At 35.6% G+C, this 22,340-nt stretch overlaps 3 protein-coding genes across 5 annotated transcripts; 1 reads left to right on the top strand and 2 right to left on the bottom strand.

Annotated features, from left to right (window-relative positions):
* Positions 1-1,655: 1,655 nt before the first annotated feature.
* Positions 1,656-3,666, bottom strand: LOC123885001 (adagio protein 1-like). Its single transcript, XM_045934235.1, is given in 2 exon segments — positions 1,656-3,058; positions 3,060-3,666. Coding segments are annotated over 2 exon segments (1,458 nt in total). The 5' UTR covers positions 3,587-3,666; the 3' UTR covers positions 1,656-2,127.
* Positions 3,667-7,341: 3,675 nt separating this feature from the next.
* LOC123884836 (F-box/FBD/LRR-repeat protein At3g52680-like) lies at positions 7,342-9,903 on the bottom strand. Of its 3 annotated transcripts, XM_045934068.1 has the most exons (4): positions 8,919-9,903; positions 8,658-8,822; positions 8,271-8,575; positions 7,344-8,185 (listed from the first exon to the last, which is right to left on the bottom strand). In XM_045934068.1, the coding sequence occupies exons 1-3, from the start codon at positions 9,753-9,755 to the stop codon at positions 8,297-8,299; spliced, it is 1,281 nt and encodes a 426-aa protein (XP_045790024.1). In that variant the 5' UTR covers positions 9,756-9,903; the 3' UTR covers positions 7,344-8,185; positions 8,271-8,296. The 3 variants fall into 3 exon arrangements, with proteins under 3 accessions (XP_045790023.1, XP_045790024.1, XP_045790025.1); XM_045934067.1 differs by having other exon boundaries at positions 7,342-8,575; XM_045934069.1 differs by having other exon boundaries at positions 7,347-8,575; positions 8,667-8,822; positions 8,919-9,899.
* An 8,083-nt stretch (positions 9,904-17,986) lies between these two features.
* Positions 17,987-21,010, top strand: LOC123886344. The gene is made up of 2 exons (XM_045935671.1): positions 17,987-18,821; positions 18,900-21,010. The coding sequence occupies exons 1-2, from the start codon at positions 17,987-17,989 to the stop codon at positions 21,008-21,010; spliced, it is 2,946 nt and encodes a 981-aa protein (XP_045791627.1).
* The last annotated feature ends 1,330 nt before the right edge of the window (positions 21,011-22,340 follow it).

Here is a 22,340-nt window from a genome sequence, read left to right as displayed (position 1 = left end):
GGTTATAGCTTATATTAAAACAGACAATTTGGCTTGTTCAAAAAAAAAAAAACAGACAGTTTGACATTATTTTATCTTTTGTTACAGAAATAGTTTATATGTAACCACTAATATGATAAGCGCTTATGCTATAAGCATTTAATTAAGTATTTTTATCCAAACAAGAACTGATTTCTAATTTAGTTTGATAGATATTTCTCTAAGTAACTATTCGTCTCTTTGGTTATGATTTGTGTTGACTACTTGAAGCATTTTTATCAGTCACTTTTATTTATTTCACAAACATTTCCTCTGTATATATATATATATGCTGGTCCGCCTACATCTTGCTGGTTTCTTGTTTCTTCAGTCTCTTCCTCGTTTGGCTGTGTCTGTCATTCTGTATTAGATTATCACTTAATTATTATAAATATCTCAAATTTGCAGCTTCCATTGATGATATTACGCCAATTAATTTCTTTTACAGGTTAAGGCTATTGGAAAATTTAAGGAAACAAAGCGGACCGAAGGAATTTCTACATATCTGATATCATAATGAGAATCATCAAAGATTATAACCAACCAGTATGTAATGCGTAATTTGGATCGTGGTTATTCAAGAAAGGAGCTAGCTCTCGTATTGGGAGGAAAGAATTATCTTTGATACATGATCTCTTATTTGTAGGAGAAAAGATTGAGAATGAACATGGGACTTCAGAAATTGCAGGAGAGAGTGAAGAAACAACAAGAGACGTACCGTGGGAAAGAAGGTACAACAGCTAAGATCTCTTCTTTATGATGGATGAGTGGGATGATGATGATGATGATGGTGACGACGAATTCTATGATGATGAATCTGTAGAATTCTACAGCGACTTAAGTGACAAATATATATATGCATGTTTATTTCCAGATTCTAAACCAATCCTAAAGTTGTGTCGTTTGTGTAAAATATTCGATATATATATCATACATGCAAGTATGTTTTAGACAATATTTTCCTTTCTACATAGTTTGATATCTATTTCTTGTAAGAGATATTCCGTGTATCCTAACGAGGATACAATACAACTATTGCACGGTGCAACATCTGTAGAGAGTTTAAATTCGAGGAGACATGGTCGAGTTCCAACGTAGATTCTCGTGCAGTCTGTCCAACCGAATGCCTACCTTTGGATTTGCATTGTACCTTGATTTAAAAACAAATTTTATCACATTGGCTGTGCGGTTGTAGATGATTCGAGTTGGATATGTATCAAACTCGACTTGTGTCATGGAAGATCGTGACTATAAAATGTTAGAAGATGTTTGTTTGGTATTTTAAGTGAAAGTCATATAAAGTCCAGAAGAAGTCCAGAAGGAATAGATAAGTGTTTCCAATGTAAAACATTTATATTTTATTTATACTATCTTCACTCTTATATATGGGATCTTGAGAAAATTTCATAAGATTTCTTTCATTTTTTTTGTATTAGTAATTGATTATTTTTACAAAAATATTTTTGTTTACTTTGTATTGTTTAGCTAAAATAATAGAAATACGTTAATGACTTGTATTTTCTTGTATTTATCTACAATACAAACTGCACCGTCCTCTACCTTGTACACCTGTTTTAATGGGGCAAATAAGTGCACCCAATTATGACCATGTCAGCTGACTTAAGTTCAAAAGCACAAAACAGAAGTAGAAACTTCCATACATACAAATACAATAGACCTATTACATTACTATGTATGAACATGCATTTTTTTTGTGGCCCATTGTCATGGTTTAAATTACACAATTAGAAAAAGACAATACATGGGGAAAGCTATCCTAATATATTCCCTACTTGTTATCAGACACTATTTATCTATTCAGGAAGAACAATTCATTGTGCATACAGAAGGGCAAAGTTTCACATAACCTCAAAAAACACCAAACATGGTAGTATTGTGTCACTCATTCAAAAAGTTCTTCTCGAGCCAAAACCAATCATACCATAAAAATGCACTGTCGAAATAACTTAATACACAAATGTTCTGACCAGAGCAATGCTTGTTGAGATAGTCCGTGACCAACACATACCTTCTGCCGCCAATTCTGCTCAAAATGATTTTACAACATGAGCATTCCCTTCACTACGGCATGCAATTTATTCACTGGATCTAGATGACAGAATTTGCCAGGGAAAGTTCGTGCAGTTCACTTAGCATCCATTCCTCCCCAGTTTGACCACCCAGAACAATAGCTCTTGTCCCTCCAACAACACATGTACTATGTCCCCAAGCAAATCGTGGAGGGCGCCCAGGTACATTTTGAATTCTCCATGTAGGCTTCTCATCAGTTGGATCAAGTATGTAAAGCTGGGAGGCAGAATGAAGGCCCGCAACAGATCCACCAAAAATCAAAATTCTACCACCTGGAAGGCTAACAGCCACGTGATCAAGTCTAGGAGGAGGAGCTATGCCCCCAGGATTGCCAGCACCAGGCATTCCACTCCCCGTTACACATCTCCAGCATGGTTCCTCCTCACTTAAATCCATCGTGAAGACGTCACTTGACCGGAAACGCAGGGGCCCACTCTTGGCCAGACCTCCAAACATCAGAATTTTCCTACCACCATAAACAAATAGTGTATGGCCCAGACGGGAAGGTGGTGTCCATGTCACTGGTATTTCCCTCCAGACAGGGTTTTCCATTGACATATCAAGGAGGAAAGTATCACTCAAAAGTACTCCAGAATCAGCACAGCCACCGGAAACTATCAACTTAGTACCATCAAGAGTACAGGAGCTATGCCATGATCTTGGAAGTGGAGGTGCCAATCCAGAAATTTCACGCCAAGTTGGAGGGGTTGCATCCAAGTCCAGAACAAACACATCATTGAGCAAGCCTTGTGTTCCACAGCCTCCAAATACAACCAAACGAGAACCATTTACACAAGAAAGTGTGTGGCCCCACCGACCAGGGGGAGGAGAGCTAACCTGGACATGCTGCCATTCAGGATTATTAGAATTGAGATCCAATACAAAGGTGTCATTCATGGGTTGCATATTAACTCCTTCACCACCAAATAGGACAACTCTATTTCCAACTGCAAGCACTAAAATTGCAGCGTGAGGGTTCAACACCACCTCCAACAGTCAGTTTCCTCCATGCTGCTGCTTCAAGAGTGGTCAGTTCCCTTGCTAGTCGTCCCCATCCAAGTCTCTTTGCACCAGGAACAGTCTCCAAAACACGAGTAGTTTCACTGCCCCATGCATTTTGGCATACCATTCTCCAAAGGTCTTCATTTCTTGTTACCTCATACAATCGCCTACAAACCGAACTAACCGATGCAATGTCTCTTGGAGTTAAGCGAGCAAGTATCTTGAGAGACAATACCTCATCACTCAATTGAAATATACCACAAATTCCACGAGTCACATTTCGGTCCCCCACTGAAAGAGGGTGCAATGAGGAAAGCACAGAATGAAACCGACCAGATGATTTAAAAGATTCCTTAATTGTAGAACCGGGAACAGGACCAAGATCAATGTTTGCCTCTGTGAATAATTGAATTCCAATGACATGAGTGATCTCATCATCTTCTCCAAATATAGGTGTCAGCCGTAATCTGTTCATAAGTGGAGATCCATCTTTCCTGAAATTCAACAATTCACCTTGAAATTCAAGCCCTTCATCAAGGCATCTTCTAATTTCTAAAATTACTGATGAGTCCACCAATGGATGCCTTCTCTTAGCAAAAGGACATCGACACTGCAAGAAACGGCTGCAAAATATTTTAAATGATTAGAATAAACCATTAGCACCAAATGCAAATAGAGACTCGATCAATTGCGAAATGTTACAAAGGGACAACAATATTGCTAATTTTTCTAAATAGAGTTCTCTTTTGAATTCTTTTCTTTACATTATTTCCCTGATGTGGGACATAGATAATTCATTCTACTGCCTGAAGAACATCATTTCAAATTATAACATATAATACAAACTGCCAATGCACCTTGATCGCAATGAGCAACAAGCCATGAGTTAATAAAGCAAATTTTGTTTTAACACATTTAGCCCTACTTTGCATCTTTATGTGCGCACAAACAAAAACACTTGTTGAAGGAAGATGAGGAAGAAAATGAATCTACAGATGAATTGCTGTAAAGAAACTATGCACATGTCTTAGCTTTGAAACTTAAGGTTTATATTTCAATCCTTATCATATGACAAGATAAAAACCCAAACTTCATCATAATCGATGCATTAAGAAAAACAAAAAATTCAAAGTTGGTCATTCTAAACGACCCTCACAAATTACCACTAAATATCTCTAGTCAACGTTCTAGTTTCTATTATGATACAGCCTAGCCCCAAATTGCCTCATTATAAAAAAATAAAATAAAAAATAGAACTTAAAACCACCCATCAAGGAATTCATCATAATTATAACATTATATAATAATGATACTGCTAGGTCAAGAGCTGTTGTAATGAAAATAATCAAAATTCCCACACCGAAGTGAAGAGGGATGGGTCAATAAATATCACACGAGTAACACAAAGCAACATTAATGAGCTTTGATTTTGAATTTCAATATTTTTTCTGAAAAAAACATGTTTTAGCTAAGCAGATTAGACTCCTTTGTCAAATAATTTATGCCGACAGGATCCCTGTGAGGGATCAGACATGGGAGAAAAATTCCCCGTGGCAGAGAACAGGGACAGGGCAGTTTCAGGGTCGGGAGGTAGGTGTCTTGTCTACCAAGGATCAAATTTGAACCTTTATCTTGCTGTCTTGATTGAAGACAAGCTTACGGAAAGTGATACATGCTTCTTGCAAATAATGAACTCTATAAGTTGAAAAATCAAGAGAAATGATAAATCTAATGTTCGACGGAAAACACAGGTTCCGCCTGCACGTAAATTTAGCGAGACACAAAACCCAACCTTAGAGGAGAAAAATGGAGATCATATCATACAAGTCTCACATTATAAACAACTTGGCTATGTTTCTGAAATAATGGACAGATAGAAGAAAATGTCGCCCACAGAAACTAAACAAGATGGATGAAATGGTGGAATTTCTATCGTAATCTATATACCTCTCTAGCTCAAAGAAAAATTTTACATGCCTATAAGGAATGAAATTGAGAGTTCTTTTTTATAGGAATATACCTCTCTAGACTCTAACTCAGAGAAATTTTGTACTACACCTATAAGAACTGCAATGCTGTGTGGAACCAAATATTGAGCAATAAAGAATAACAAGCATAGTGTCTCAGATATAAAATATAATAATGGATGAATGATAATAATTAGAAAGAAAGAAAAAAATTGGGGTAATAAATTCACTGTAGAAAAAATTATATTGCCATCTTAAGTGGTTCAGCCATGTTTAGAGAAGAGAAAACCCTTAAATGCACCAGTAAGCCGGGCTCAAACACTAGATAAAAATAGTCCAATAAGAGGTAGAGAAAGACCAACACTTGAGGTAGTCCAATAAGAGGTCAACAGATTAAGATAAATTTACACTTGAGATACTAGCTCAGTACATAGTTCAAATCTCCTCGGGGCCGGTTGTAAAATGGTCATTAGTTTATCCAAGATCCATTTAGTCATCCGCTATCAGGTCACTCAGGTCATGCTCATGATGTCCAGTCTCGGTCGTGGGGGAGGGGGTATTGAGGGTCACACATTGGATGAGATATGGCCGAAAACAGTGTTGATAAGTAGAGGCATCACTCACCTTATAAGCCAGCTTTGTAGGGTTGGGTTAGGCCCAACCCCACTTTTAAGACTAAGCAAGCACCCTAGATTCTCTGGTAATTAGGCAGAGATTAAACTAGAGACACTTAAATGCTATGACACCACATTAGAAACGGCTATCCAAGATGGCAGTGTGCAACAACAGACCCCCAAAATTGTTTAACATGATGGCGCATTGGAGGAAGGCTGGTATATATTGATATCTTATAATGATGTTAAAGAAACGAGTGATTGAAAATCAATGAAAGTGAGAAATGTTTTAAGCTATACCCGCTAGTTTATTGCAACAAAAGAAAAAACTAAGTGAGGACTTGACTGAAAACTAGCCAAATAATTTGGGCAAACAAAAAGGCAACAGGCGAATAGATTATGATCAGAACCTGCAAATGAAGAACAAAGGATGTGATTAAAAACACTCAGAAACGAGTTTATAGAGAAGACTAGATAGCCTAGCGAGAAAATACAGGATTTAACCTGAAAACTCCAGGCTTGGCCAGAATGATGGTAGCAAATGTGTCGGAAGCCGATGTTTTCATACAAACCAGCATGAAGGACAATGAACAAGGATATCAATTCTTTCAAACCCTTTTTCCTGAATAGAAGAGGAATGAAATCCCAGTATTCTCCCCCAAAAAATTTGTCCCACCACTTTGACTGTGGGAATAAAGGGTTTTGTGTGCACTATGAAGTCATGGCACAACTGTTGGGATTTATCCCCGTTTCCAGCACTATAGTGGACATGACAGAGGTGACTCCATAATGAGACGCCTAAAAAATAGTGCTCACGGCTGCTATAGTATCACAATAACACGGAATTGACATGACTCTAAATAATACAGAAGCTCTCTGAATGACACAATTCTATCATTGCTAAAAACTATTCACAAATCCAAACACAGAAACTATTAAAGGCAGGAAAATTCTCACTAGAAGCGAAGTCACAGCAACTATCCAACTTACTCTTGTGGATGATAATACTCTAAGATATTCACAGCAACAGAACATTTATCACACTCAACATACATGAGAAATCTTGTCAGATATAGAAGAGAAATATGGCAACAATAACTTTCAACAGAGATATGGCAACACCACAGAAGGCATTCAATACAGCTTTAGTAAAAACATCAATTTTATAATAGAAATATCAAATATGAACAGAAAATGACAAAGGAAGATCAAGAATCCTCCTAAACAAATTACAGAGAAACTAAAGTCTAAAACAAGGGATAAGACAGAGACATAAAATGAAACAGAACTGTCCAACTTCCCAGTATATCAGATGGACAACTGATTACTATACATCACCAATCCGAAATAGCTGATTATTATACATTTTTTTACTAATATAAGGATTCCATGTGTAATAGTTACACATAAACACAACACCATGAAATGTTTTATTGGTTTAAATCTATAGATATCATTTGCTCCATGCAGGTGTAGGTGTGTAGCTTTGCATTATATCAATATTTAATAAACAACTGCTAGAAAATGATGGGGATCAAGATAACTAAAATAAAAAACAATCGGTAAGAAAATGAAAAGAAAAGTAAAGAAAAAGAGTTCCTAATTTTCTACCCCTTGAACAGGTATTATGTAGCTGAACATCCTTTGTCATACCTTTTTTTCACTGCCTTAGAGATCACTTATATTTCTTTTTTTTTAGGCAAAAAGGGTGCAGATGGAGAACCAACTACAACACCCTAGATAGATAAATAAAAAGAAGGAAATACAAAAAGAGAAGGGGGACATGGACCAAAACCTTCTCAAGCAAAAAGAGCAAGAAAATAAAAGCATCAGCTGCATAACAAAACGAAGAAAAGAAAAACAAACGCTACAAAAGGAAAACAAAGGGACACATACTACATCAAATTACTTCCCGTAGAACGGGTAAAATAAACCGGAAATGCCTTCTGCGGTTTCTTTTTCTTAGCCTTAGAAACCACTGTAAAAGGCTCTTCCATGGCGGCAGAACGGCTCTTCAAATAATTAATAGCTGCTTCTGTCTCTTCCTCATCGGTATACACCCTATGCCCAGTGTCGCTAGCTAGAACAACATCAGAAGCAATGATGTTGGGAGAAGTACCACACCAAGATGGGGATCTTGAATGTAGTCCGAGCTGTCACTGCGTCACTCCAGGAACCAACAATCCGCAAGTCCGGAGTGATACTCTCTGGATCCACTTATATAAAAGGCTCTTTACTTGAAGTAACACGATTCTAGAAATATTTAACAGCTGCCGTTGTCTCTTCATCATCTGTATATTATCCTTCAAATTCTGCAATTCTAGAAATGCTTTTTATCCTTCAAAAAATTCTCCAATACTTCCAAGTCAAGAACAGCGTTGGGATGTATATTATCATCAGTAACAGTTTATAGATAATGGATGTTTATACATAATTGAAAAGACAAATAAGGAAGAGTTATTGTCTTTCAAACACCACCGACTCGCACTAGTATCTAACAATATATATATATATATATATATATATATATATATATATATATATATATATATATATATATATAGACACACACACACACACACACACACACACTAGCCTCCCTTGTCATTCAAATACAAATTTACAGTCCCTTGGACACAGAGATAATTTCTGTAACATCTGGAACTTGGCATTTAAATATATGTCACAGGCACAGTGAATTGTCATGTTAATTAACACTTTTGAACTGCGCATAACATATTCAGCAAATTGAAGCTCGCACTTATTGCCTCTATAATTCCTAAACAAGCAAGTTTTGAGGTGAGATGAAAGGCATTCGGGAACAATCTTTGGGTCCTCCCACCAACTGTACTCCTCCTCATGATCATTCCCATTTTCTATCTCCTGTAGCAAAGAAAAGTTAAGTTATGATATGTATAGGTAGAGTTAAACAAAATAAATATAAGGAAATGAATGAAATTATTACATGTGAAACCTCGTGAATGATAAGATGTTGAAGCTTGGGAGTATTTTGAAGCATTTCAAGAATCCAAATCCACTTCTTAGGCCAACTTTGAAGCTTTAAGTCGGAGAATATCTCCAATTGAGTTAGATTGTAAAAAACAGGGACTTCGACAAAGCAGGGCCGTGTCTGCATGAATGGCAAATCAAACATTAAAAAATCAATCATATTGCCTACGGTGACTTGTTTTGTAAAATAATCAAACAAATCAAACTATCAACTTACTAGCTTTATGATGAGACTTGTATGTGCCCCAGAGAGCAAGAATAAAGGAATAAGCTCGTTACCAGAAAGCTTGGCTGTCACCAAATTGGACAAGCATTTGACCTTGTCTGCTTTTTTTGGAACAAATATCGTCGGAGGAGTTATAAGTACATCATTTGCTTCCAGCTCCTCAAGAAGAGGAAAAGATAAGAGAAAGTTGATGAGGTGTGTATGAGTTACAAAGAAAACTGTCTCCAAATGAAGAGTTTTGAGCGGTGATATATTGTTATTTATTTGAGGAATGTCTTCCCGGATGGTTAAATTTTTTAACTTAAGAACAGTAAGCGTCCTACAAGTGAATAGGCTGGAAACAAAATTGTTGTGTACATCAATAAACATCATGTTAAGTTCTAGTGTTTGAGTTCTTCTTTGTATTGCTGAAATAATAAGTTCGATGATATCGTCGGCATCCCAGATTCTAAAAGGACAACATTTGAGGCGGAATGTTTGTATAGGGAGTGTGTCGTGACGCGATAGCATGACTGAGTTTACAAGACGGGATAGATCGGCTGCTGTTTTCATGGTACGTCTTGAGAGGTTGTAGAGATTGAAATCGAGAGTGGAAACTGAGAGGCATAACGGTTTCCATCTCTTTGAGAGTATGGTTGTGGCAACTGCTTCTTTTGTTGGGAGAAAGGAGAGAATGTTACATAAAATTGAGTCCGGAAGGGAACTAACCCGGCTGTCGTCTTCTTCTCCTGTTCGAGTTGGAATCGATAATCGCTGCTTCTTCTTCTTGGAAGACAACGTTGATGATGATAATCGCTGCGGCTGCTTCTTGGAGAACTTAGTAGACATGGATGGATGAAGCTTTGTTGAAGAATTTGAAGCTAGGATTGAGTTTCAGATCGTAACACCTTCGATCTCTGCAAACCCTAATCCCCTTTTGATTTTTTATTTCTTTCTTTCAGATTGCCTGCCAGCCAGCCACTGGTTGGTTGCCTTTAAATAAGGACAAACACCACTAAATCTAACGGGATTCATTGAGATTTCAAATCATTTTAAAATATTTTTTATCATAAAAAATACACTATCTTTTAGTATTCAAATTAAGATTTTTATGTAAAAAAAATAATAAAAATTTACGATATACGAAAAGAAGATACCTATGAAATTTCAAATTTGCCCCTTTTTCATTTTTTAACATATAATCAATTTAGGGTTATTTTGTATCTTTATAAAAAAAAGTGAGTAGAAAAGAGCGAAAAAATTTCTCAGTCAGCAGGATTTGAACTCTTAACCTTTTAGTTAGACTTCATATTGCATTAATCACTAAGCCATGTGAATTAATTTGTTATATTTTTGGAATCAACATATAATCAATATGAGCTAAATCCCCAATTGTAACCACAAAACTCCACTTTATTTGTTACTTCTCCCACGATTTTTTTCTTTTTATCTGAAAATTCAAATTTTTTTGTATGTAACACAAATTCAAATTACCTCACTTTATAAAAATTCAATTTTTTTATTAAATAAAAATTAATTATTAATTAGGCATCGATATATCCTATACACAATCATTTTCAAGGATATTTTGTGTTATATTTGAAAGTTAATAACTAATTTCAATATTTTAATATTTTTCTTTAGGTGGTTACTTCCGGTTTAATATTTTGTGTCATATATTAATACTATTGCCTAATTTTTGTGTTATTTATGCATGACCTATGTGTTTTATTCAAATTAATAAGTTTGTCTGTTCTTTTATAACATCCACGGGACCTATATTTATACTGATATATGAAAGGAAAAAAATTTACGGGACTATATTCGTACTCATATATATATTTAATACAGGGACCTAAGAAAATAAGATACATTTGAAAATCTCATATTACCCCTACTTAATAATTTGACACGTCATCACTTTCATGGGTATTTTGTGTCATATTTGAAAGTTAGTAAATAATTTCAATATTTTAAAATTTTTCTTGTGGTGATTAATTCAATTTTAATATTTTACTCCTTCCGTTTTTTATAAGTGTTCAGTTAGAATGATAACACTAAATTAAGAAAGTGGATTTTTGCACATTATCTTCCTATTATACCCTTATCTTAATTCACCAATAAATTCTATTTTTTGCACTCTTTCAAATAAATTTATTTTTATACAAAAATAAATTGGTAACAAATTCTGTTTAAAGTTTCTTATCGTAAAAAAAAACAAAATTTCTTTTTAAAAAAAACTTTAGTTTTTCAAATATATATATAAAAAAATATTATTGAAAAAGATAATAATAATAATAATAATAATAATAATAATAATAATAATAATAAGAATTATTGACAAAGAGCATATTGAGGGTGACTTTTAGCTAAGCATTACTTTCACCGTAGCTAACATTTTTTGCCACGTAAATATTGAGGGTGACTTTGACTTATACTGGTGTCGTTAAATTTAGCCACGACTATATTACACTTTTGCCACAACCATTTAAAGTGTGGTAGCAATTTCACAGGCACAATTATGTCTTGATACTAACAATGAATTGGTCAAATTAGTAAGAGTCTTGATCCCCTCAAGTATGTGGTCAAAAGTTCGATTTCTGATTTATACGTATGAAAAAAATTCGGTTGGAAGGGATAACACACCTTGTATGCATTCCAAGTCCCTCAACTTGATCTTCTAAATCCAAAATTTCTGGTGATGTATAGTTGTTTATTCTTAAGTAACCTTGACACTTTGAATTGAGAATCATAACGTAACTTTTGAAATACTTCTCCTAAGCTCATTAATACAAGCTTCAAAATTCTTTCTCAGATAAATCTTCCATCTTACTAAAAACAGTCCTCTAGTGTCTCATTGTCAAGGTTATCAAAACCGGACCGTCCGATCAAAACGGGAACCAAGCATGTATCCGGTCATGTCAGGCCTGAAAACCGGGGAAAAAACACTCGAACCGGCGCGGAACCGCGAAAAACCGGTAAACCAGCCTGGTCAAGCGGTCCGACGATTCTGGACTCTTTTTTTTTTTTCTTTTCTATAATCAACTTGATCAAGAAAGAACGATGTAGTTTTTTTTTATTTTTATTTTTAATTGAGAAAGATCAAAGGCAAAATCTCAAACCACCAAAATTCATTGCTTTTCCATGACAAGAAATAGAGGAAGATGAATCCAAAGAAATTGTATTTGGGTATGTAAAGCAACTCATAAAAAGCAAGATCTCATCTTAGAGTGTTGATCAATATTTTATATTTCCAACAAGCAACTTGTATCAATTGCATAAAAAAAATGGGGCATTTCTTTCTCTACTGTATCAATCAAAGAAAGTAAGAAACCAAAGACATTATAAAAGCAACTTTTTTTATGCTTTTATAAATATGAAAAATAAAACTAAAAAAAGTACTATATAAATATGAAAATATGTTAACGTACAAAAAATGAAAATTTGTTATTTTTAGTTATTATTATTATTATTATTTTATGTTATTTAAATATTTATAAATATAAAAATTATATTTACTTAATACCGGTTGAACCCCAGTCCGACCTTTAAACCTTGAACCAGGGCCTTCACCGGTTCGATGTCCGGTCCGATTTTAATTACCTTGCTCGTTGTTGAAAAATCATAAAGAGAAACAAATCATTTATTTGTTATACAAAAGCTTAAAAAGAACTATAAGCGCTTATGTATAAGATATTTCTATAACAAACGATTAAAATAAATTTAAAATAAATTTAAAATATTTTCATAAAAGCTATAAGTTTTTTTATAAGTTATTCTGAAGAGCTTATAGAAATAAGCTGAAAACTTTTTATGAAAATGTCATAAGAGTTTTCTCCATAGCTAAGCTCAAATAAGTCAACCCAAACAGACTCAAAATGTTTTCATAAGCTACTTTTGTGAGCTTAAAGAAATAAGTTGAAAACAATTTATGGACATGTCAGAAACTATTTCCATAAGCTCTTACAAACAGTCACAAGTGTTTGTTTATATCAGTATAGAAATAAGTTGAAAACAACTTACGAACAAGTCATAAACTATTTCCATAAGCCTTTACAAACAGTCTCGCAAGTGTATTGTCGGTATACAACATCAAATAAGGCAATCCACACAGACCTTAATGGAATAGAAAAATAGTACTTATTGAATTAAAAGGACTAATAATGTAAAGGGACAACAAAGTTCTTAAACATTACCTGAATTTAGAATTCTATTTTTCAAACAGAACATCTTTAGAACTCTTAGCAGATACATAGGAGTTTGGTACATCCACTCTAACTCTAAGGCTTTCAAAGAATGGAGAAGCAATGAAGTGAGCTGTGTAAGATTTTAAAGAAGAGAAAGGACCAAGTTGAATGTGTAAAAAAAAAACATCTTCAAAATTCTTGGCAATGAAGTGTCTTAAATCTTGTTGGTCGTCCTCGTCCTCAAGAAGATGTGAGCCTATTGAAGTGAGAGAATTTGCATATCACCATATATTTAGTCTCTAAACTTATATTGAACGTATGAAGCTAACCTTGAGATACAATAATCTAACAAAATATTAATTGTATATCCTATAAATAGGGATCGTGTTAGTCTTTTGTATCAAAGTCATTATCAAGTAAGTAACTAAGTATCAATCATATTACAGCATTATAATATTCAAAATCCTTATTATTTTTTTTCTTCTTCTTTTATGTAAAATCACATAACTTCAACAACTCTATCATGAATCATGTTAAGAGGTAGACCACTTAAATCAAAATTTATTTTAATGGTTGAATTAAAGTTTTCTGTAGTTTCCCTCTACCTTTAACTATGGAGCTATCCTCCATCTAGTCTACCCTCCTTATTGATCTTCTCATACATGTCCAACCACTGATGATGAACTCTACTATCTTAATGGTAAAATCATGCAAATTTTTACGAATAATAATAATGAATTGAATTCAAGTTCTCTGCCTGAAAAACAATAAATAATATACCTGCACGACACTATAAGTGGCTTCTTATTAAATGTCTTGGAGAGATACCATCAAGACAGAATAATTAGCACGAATTACATCAACCTGATAGGCAATCTCTCATACTCGGGCCTCTATCATGTACTATTTACATGATCTGGAACTGTTTCCAGTGTGAGCTGCAAGTAAAACAACCATGTCATTTAACAAGATAAATGAGCAATAAAATTGCTTGAAGATGATTACATATTGCCTTATGTTGCATAATACAGAATAGTGTTGACTTGTTGGGATGATCAAAATGATATTAACAAAAATCTATAAAATAAAAATGACAAGCGTGTTTAGTGTGGATAACAATTACACACAACATGGCTTCATCGATTCATGTTTTATTGGCAAAGAATGTATTAAGGCAGAGAATTAAATTAAGGAAAATGCTAACCAGTGCCCCGGGGCACTGGTTAAGCATCTTAAAATAGAAATTTTGTCTCGAAATGCGTGCATTCAATGCCTCAAAAGTACAAAAAATTGTCTTTTCAATATAAATTTTATTTTTTATTTCCATTTTAGGTATGCTTAACAAGTGCCCCGGGGGCACTGTTTAGCATGACCCTTAAATTAATAAAGAAAAACGAGTTCTTTATACCAACAGTTTTGTCAATAGGTACAAGGTAAAAGAGAAATGTTCAGAAATCTTGTAACCCACTAAAGCATAATAAATTAATAACTAACAAAATATCAAAAATCCTTCCCTGTCCATGAATTTTTGTATTCCATCATTTCAATTTAAAATTTATAGTTCATAGTACTTGTCAACACACTCACCAGAAGATTTTTCAACCAACGAATTTACCCGATTAAAAACAACTCTCAAACAGTAATGTCCACCTTATTAAATCCATAAAATGATAAGTACGAAACAAAGGGATGTTTAAAAGAATCAAAGTAGAATACCTTCTCAGTGTAGAAGCTATGTGATAACTTCTCAGGCCGCGTCTCAACCTTTATTCTGGTCAGACCTAGACAAAGTAGAATAACTATAGCCAAAGATGAAGCCAGGACCAAAATTGGCATGTGCAGTGACCTGTACTTCATTTCTGTTTTGTGAAACATCTTCAATAATCTCATAATAAAAGCCACCAGTCAAAACAAAGTCAGAATTGTAAAAACAAGGCTTAACTACACATTTAGTCCCTTGCGTTTATTTTAGGTTTCAATTTGGTCCCTTACGTTTAAAAAGTATCAATTTGGTCCCTTACGTTTATTTTAAGTTTCAAGTTAGTCCTTTCCGTTAGTTTTGTCACTAACACCGTTTGAACAGTACACGTGTCAGCGTGTCCAAGTGCCACGTGTCAGTCCACGTATGCAAATTGACTGCCAAATTGATACTTTTTAAACGTAAGGGACCAAATTGAAACCTAAAATAAACGTAAGGGACGAAATGTATAGTTAAGCCTAAAAACAAACATGCCACCACTAATGATATTTGTTAACTTTGTGATAAACTCATGAATATTGAGAGAGAATTCCAAACTGATTCAACTGAATCTTTTTCAGTTTTTGCAATTATCAAATTTAAATCTGTTACAATCCGCGTGAGATCTATTTATAGATCTCTTGTAAGCTTAACTAGCCTAACTGAATCTGTTAGAAGGTTCCTGATTTTCAGGAGATAGTTACAAGAGAATATTACTATGTGTGAGGGTATACTCTAGATATCCTAGAGACTAGCCTAGATAAGGATATCTCCACTCACTGAAGTGTAGCTGGAGTATCCTTTAATAACATTAGACACTGATTTTGTTCAATATGTTGGCTTTCTTTGCCTTAACCGATGATACAATCCTCAGCCTGGCCAAGAACACACATATCAGTATGATGTATAAGACTGCTAAAGTCAAGTCAAGACACTTCATACAATCACTTCATATGTTCTGTTACCATTAAAGAACCAACTTTCAAGGGCTTGAATTAGAGCACACACTGACTTTTAACGACAATCACCACAAGAACAACCTAGAGACTACATGAGCATTTTGACCGATGGTTACAATTTAACAAACTAATTTGCATATTCACTCGAAAACGAGAGGTAGGTGAGTGAGTGACTGAGCAAAATCTAGTGTGAACATATTGCATCTTAGAATCTGGCGAGACTTCTTAATTTTACGGTTCTCAGCCGTGGACCACTAGGGCATTTTCTCACCCTGGCCAAAATACCCAAAAGAAGTACACTAGTGACAAACTTAAAAACATGAATTCAGAATTTACATCATTTGATCCATGTAGGTGTAGCTATGCATCATATCAATATTTAATAAACAACTGCTAGAAAATGATAGGGATCGAGATAACTAAAATAATAAACAATTGGTAAGAAAATGAAAAGAAAAGTAAAAGTTTGTTTTCTTTTATAAAGCTAAAAATTTATTGAAGAAAAAAGTAAGAACAAAAACCTAACCAAGGAAAGAAAAATAAAAATAACGAGTTCCTAATATAAAAGGCTCTTCACTTGAGGTAACACGATTTTAGAAATATTTAATAGCCTCCCTTGTCAATCAAATACGACAACTTTACATTCCCTTGGACACCGACATAATTTATGTAACATCTGGAACTTGGCATTTATTAAATCTATGTCACAAGCTGTTATCCCATATTTTAGCTCAAGGTAAAATATGTTATAATCTTTAGTTTCAAAGACATTTATGGCTATAAAAACCTGTTAGAATGGCTTTAAGTAGCCTTAGTTTTTAATGTCTTCAAAAACAAGAGAGATTCTTTCTCTCATCGTTTAAATGAAGGTTAAGGGTAATGTCTTTAAGAACAAGAGGATTCTAATGAGAAACTTCATAGCTCGAGATTACAGGTTGTTTCGATGGAAGCCAATGAATCGAAGTAGTCAGGGATTATGGACTTGGAGTATTTTTCATCATTTAAGTATGATTCGAATTCGACAGTTACAACGGTTTACAGGCCTTGGTTCATTTCAAATACAAAAGGACGCGTGGCTGAAGTTTAGGAGTTTAACGTTAAAGTAGACGTTACTTAGTTTTCTATAAATAGAAGTATGTATAGTCGAAATAGGGGTCACAATTCATTTACACAAAATCTCAAACACTCAAAGTATCCATGTTAAGGCGAGAAACGAGTTACTCGAGAAAGATGTATGAATCGGTGAACCTTTTCAATTTCTTTGTAACTTTTATATTCTAAATGCAAATTTACTTTTCATAAGTCTTTATTTTCTTAAAGCATTTATAAATTCTGCTTTTCATTAGTTCCCTCGTTCGAGTGAACTTGCTTTAATTATATTTAACATATGTTTCAGAAATTAAACATGTTCTTTTGTAAAATAAGGATGCCTGTAAAGATAAACTTCCAAATTTCCTTTAACGAAATGCATGAACAATTGTCCCGAGATTTACTAGTTGATCTCTCAAGTAATTAATTTAAACTAGCGGTTGTTTACCAAAAATCAGTGTAAACAAATTGGCACGCCCAGTGGGACGGGTTGTTTTGTGCAATTTATATTCTTGAAAGAAGTTTATTTTCTAAAAATCCTTTTACAAATACTAAGACAGTTAGTGTTTATAGTTTGTGTTTTGATTTTGTATGCATTTGAGAAGTGGTAAATCTTTACCAAATTTAACTAGTGTTAAATCTAAATCAAAAATGGTTAGACCACCAAATAACAATCAAAACAATAGCAACAATGTCCTAAATCCTGAAGGACAGCCAACACAAGCGTCAATTAGTAACGCTACTGTCATGGCCCAAGGCTCTGGAACATCTGCTTCGAGCGTTCCTGCAGTCAGTTTTGGGAATATAGGGGTAACAATGCCCTCAACGAGTTCGACTGTATCTGGGTCGATATCTTCGTTAGTATCACATGGTATAGGGGGCAGTCAGCCTGGTGCTGAAGATGTAAGGAGCCCCATTCGATCGTTTTTGCTGAACCAATCAGGATTAGGAATGCCAGACTCTTTGATGGCAGGCTTACATAATTCTAACCCAAATCCTGACAGGAGTACCATGCCTTCCCCAGCAGCTTCTGTTGTGGGAAATAGGACCAGAGATATTGCCTTACAAAATTTAACCAATGTAACTATGATGTCCTTTCGACAACAAATGGACGAGAGTAATCATGAAATGGTTAATACTCTGACTTCACAATTGGGGACTATTTTGAACCCCTTAATCAACAATACAAATAATAATTATCAGTTGCTAGCCCATCAGATGGGGCGGATTGCAGATTTCTTTGGTACTCCTGCAATGCCTAACCAAAACCTTCAGCCCATTCGAAACCAAACACAGGTTCAGAACCAAGGGTTTCATGTGAACAATGAAGTTCCAAACAATCAAGTACCACAAGTGGTACAAGAGGAACCGCCGGCTCCAGTGGTGCACCATGTGCCAGAGCCTGAAGTAATTTTGGTTAATCGAAATCAGAATGCTGACGAAGTGATTCGAAATGTGCAAAGAAATAATTTTGCGCAACAAGATAACTTGGCAAATTTAGTCGAAACTATCTTAACTCAAAACGGTTTCAATGTTGGCCTACATAGGCCGAACTTTATTTCCCCATTATCTGAATATGTATTACAAACTGAATTGCCAAGGGGATGGAAAATCCCTAAATTCACGAAGTTTGCTGGGGACACAACTGAGTCAACAGTGGAACATGTGGCAAGATTTTTTGCCGAAGCAGGAAATTTGGCAGATAATGAAAATTTAAGGTTGAAATATTTCCCAAATTCCCTTACAAAAAATGCTTTCACTTGGTTCACAACTCTTCCCCCCCGTTCGATTCAGCATTGGACTCAATTGGAAAGGGCTTTTCATGAACAGTTTTATATGGGCCAATCTAAGATTAGTTTGAAGGAATTGGCCAGTGTGAGGAGAAAGACACCAGAGTCCATAGATGATTATTTGAATCGATTTAGGCTACTTAAGGCCAGATGTTTTACTCAAGTGCCTGAACATGAGTTAGTTGAAATGGCTGCTGGAGGCCTAGATTATTCAATTCGAAAGAAATTAGATACACAACATCTAAGAGACATGGCACAATTAGCGGATAGGGTAAGACAGGTCGAACGCCTTAAGGCTGAGAAGGCTAGATCATCGAAGTTTCAGAAGAGAGAAAAGATTGCTTATGTCAAAACTATAGATGATGATGATGAGGAATATGTAATAAACTATGGAGACATAGAGGATAATGAAATTAATGTGGCCGAATTAAAACCTGGCCCTCCCTATGTCTGCAAATTACTAAAACCTTCAAATGGAAAAAATCCTGTCGAACCCAAGAATGATAAATTTGTTGCTAAGACCTATTCGTTTGATATAACTAAATGTGATGAAATATTCGATTTGTTGGTTACTGATGGCCAAATTGTTGTTCCAAAGGGATTGAAAGTGCCTCCCCTTGAACAACAAAAGAAAAGAGGTTTCTGCAAATTTCATAATTTTTTGGGTCATAAAACCTCACAATGTGTTCTTTTCAGGGATCTGGTTCAAAGGGCTTTGAAAGATGGAAGGTTGAAGTTTGGAGATAAATCCGGACAAAAGATGAAAATTGACGAAGATCCACTACAAATATCGGATGCTTCCTATGTGGAACCGGTCGAATGCTTGATGATCGATGCCATGGACTTATCAGGAGGCGCTCAATTAGTTTCTATTCCAGAGAATGAGTACTATGAGAAAATGAAAGTAGTATATCCTGGGGCTGAAGAGGAACTGATTGATTTTCTACAAAGGTGTAAGCTTAACAAGTCTGAGGTGATGCTTTGCCCAAGGTGCAGTGCTGTATTCGACAAGAAGGCTACTGAGGGCCTTAACAAGTTTATACCATTCAGAAGAAACAAAGAGAATTGGCCAAACTCAAGGCCAATGAAAAAACAGAACATGGCGCATGCTAAACCAATACATCAAAGGTTGGGCAACCCAAATACTTTTGTGCCATCCAACAAATCACCAATGAACAAATGGGTTCATGGTCATGCATCAAACTTTGTCAGAAATTCTGTTGACAAGGGAAGTTCGAGTCATTCTGTTGATTCGAAGAAGTATGCTTACAGAAACAATTACAAGGGAAAGAATCCCATGACCCGCACACAATGGCGTAGGCATCAGCGCCAACAAAGGCTCTCCCTTCAAGAGGCTCAAAAGACTGAAGACAACAAAGGAAAACAGGTTGTCGAAGTTACTAGAAGGCCTCTGAAAGAAAGATTGACTCAACCAGAGGATGATCAAAAGGTTGAGAATGAGTTTGAAGGAGAGAACATGGAAGATGAGGATCTCCTCGATTCAGATCCCGAGTTTGATGTGCTGGTGAACGTAGTTTCGATCCTCCCTGCTGAATATGACGTGTGGTCAGAAGTGACTGAAGGGGAGGATGAGTTCGATGAGTCTGAATTGGCTTTGCACAAGCCAATGTGTTATTATGTAATGAATAATGGCTGCTTAGAGGAACAGATGGCCAATTTTGAGAGGCCAACTGAGGGAATGAAGAATCATTTGAAACCCCTCTTTATTCAGGCCAAAGTAAACAATGTGGGGGTCAACAAAGTGTTGATTGATGGAGGAGCAGCGGTAAACCTGATGCCAGAATTCATGATTACCAAGATTGGTAAATTCTCTACTGACTTGCACCCTCACAACATCGTTCTTTCGAATTACGAAGGTGAGACTGGTTTCTCGCTGGGGGCAATTCAAGTCGATGTGGCAGTTGGCAGCACTGTTAGGCCAACTTTGTTTTTGGTTGTAGCATCGAAGGCCAATTATAATCTGCTTCTAGGAAGGGAGTGGATACATGGTGTTGGAGCAGTGCCTTCGACTCTCCATCAGAGAGTGAGTATTTGGAGAGATGATGGTGTGGTAGAAAATATCGAAGCCGATCAAAGTTATTTTAGGGCTGAAACACACCACATAACCAAGCATTCATTTGATAAGAAATTGGCGAATATATCGCCATGCACTGAACAGGGATATGCCTATGCCCCTGCTGATAATGTCTACCATTCTGTCAAATTGGATCCAACTCATGGATTCATTTGGGAGAGAGAGGAGATAGACGAAGGTCCACATGTGGATGAAGGCAAAGTCCGCCCAACTGGGTGGGACCTTGAAGAATACTACGATGACTAAGCCCAATGCTTGGGCCAAGATTTCGGCTTATATGGCCGAAAACAAGATAAAGATGGCTTTAGAAGCCACAATGCTGCAAGAAAATATGGCTATCGAAGCCAACAAATGTGTAAATGGCAAATTATTGCCAATGACTCAAAAAATGGACTGCATCTATGATGAAGAACCATTAGGATTTGAGAAAGATCCTTCCAGTTCCAGTCAAAAGATGCAGGCCCAAGATCCTTTGGAAGAAATAGATATTGGAGATGGCTCTATCAAAAGACCAACGTACATAAGTGCCAATATCCCAAAGGACTTGCGTGATAAACTGGTCGAACTCCTTAAAGAGTTCAAAGATTGTTTTGCTTGGGATTACAATGAAATGCCAGGTTTAGACAGAAATTTGGTCGAACATAGATTACCCATTCGACCAGACAAGAAACCAGTTAAACAATCACCAAGAAGATTCGCACCAGAAATCCTATCTAAGATCAAGGAGGAAATTGAAAGGCTGCTGAGAAGCAAGTTCATCCGGACTGCTAGGTATGTCGAATGGTTAGCAAATATAGTTCCTGTCATTAAGAAAAATGGTTCTCTTAGAATATGTATAGATTTTAGGGACTTAAATAATGCTACCCCTAAAGATGAATATTCGATGCCTGTAGCAGAAATGTTAATAGATTCAGCAGCAGGTTTCGAATATCTTAGCATGTTAGATGGGTATTCTGGATATAACCAAATTTTTATCGCCGAGGAAGATGTGGCAAAAACAGCTTTTCGATGCCCAGGGGCTTTGGGTACCTATGAATGGGTCGTAATGCCGTTTGGATTGAAAAATGCTGGAGCCACATACCAAAGAGCAATGAACTCAATTTTCCATGATTTTATAGATACTTTTATGCAAGTATATATTGATGATATTATTGTTAAATCGTCATCACAAAATGATCATTTGGTTTGCTTGAAAAAGTCATTCGAAAGAATGAGAAAATATGGATTGAAAATGAATCCATTAAAATGTGCTTTTTGTGTACATGCAGGAGATTTCCTTGGGTTTGTGGTGCATAAAAAAGGCATTGAGATAAACCAAAACAAGACAAAAGCGATTTTGGAGACTAACCCTCCAACAAACAAAAAGCAACTTCAATCCTTGTTGGGAAAAATCAACTTTCTGAGAAGATTCATTTCGAATCTAAGTGGTAAAGCTCAAGCTTTTTCACCATTGCTTCGACTCAAGAAAGAGGATGTTTTTACTTGGGGGCAGGATCAGCAAGAAGCATTCGATGCAATCAAAAGATACTTGTCTAATCCTCCAACTCTGATGCCACCAATTAGAAATAAGTTTATG

The sequence above is a fragment of the Trifolium pratense genome, linkage group LG5, assembly GCF_020283565.1.
Source record: "Trifolium pratense cultivar HEN17-A07 linkage group LG5, ARS_RC_1.1, whole genome shotgun sequence".
Taxonomy (NCBI): domain Eukaryota; kingdom Viridiplantae; phylum Streptophyta; class Magnoliopsida; order Fabales; family Fabaceae; genus Trifolium; species Trifolium pratense.
The sequence above is the reverse complement of the archived record's forward strand: the minus strand, read 5'-3'. Positions and strand labels throughout refer to the sequence as shown.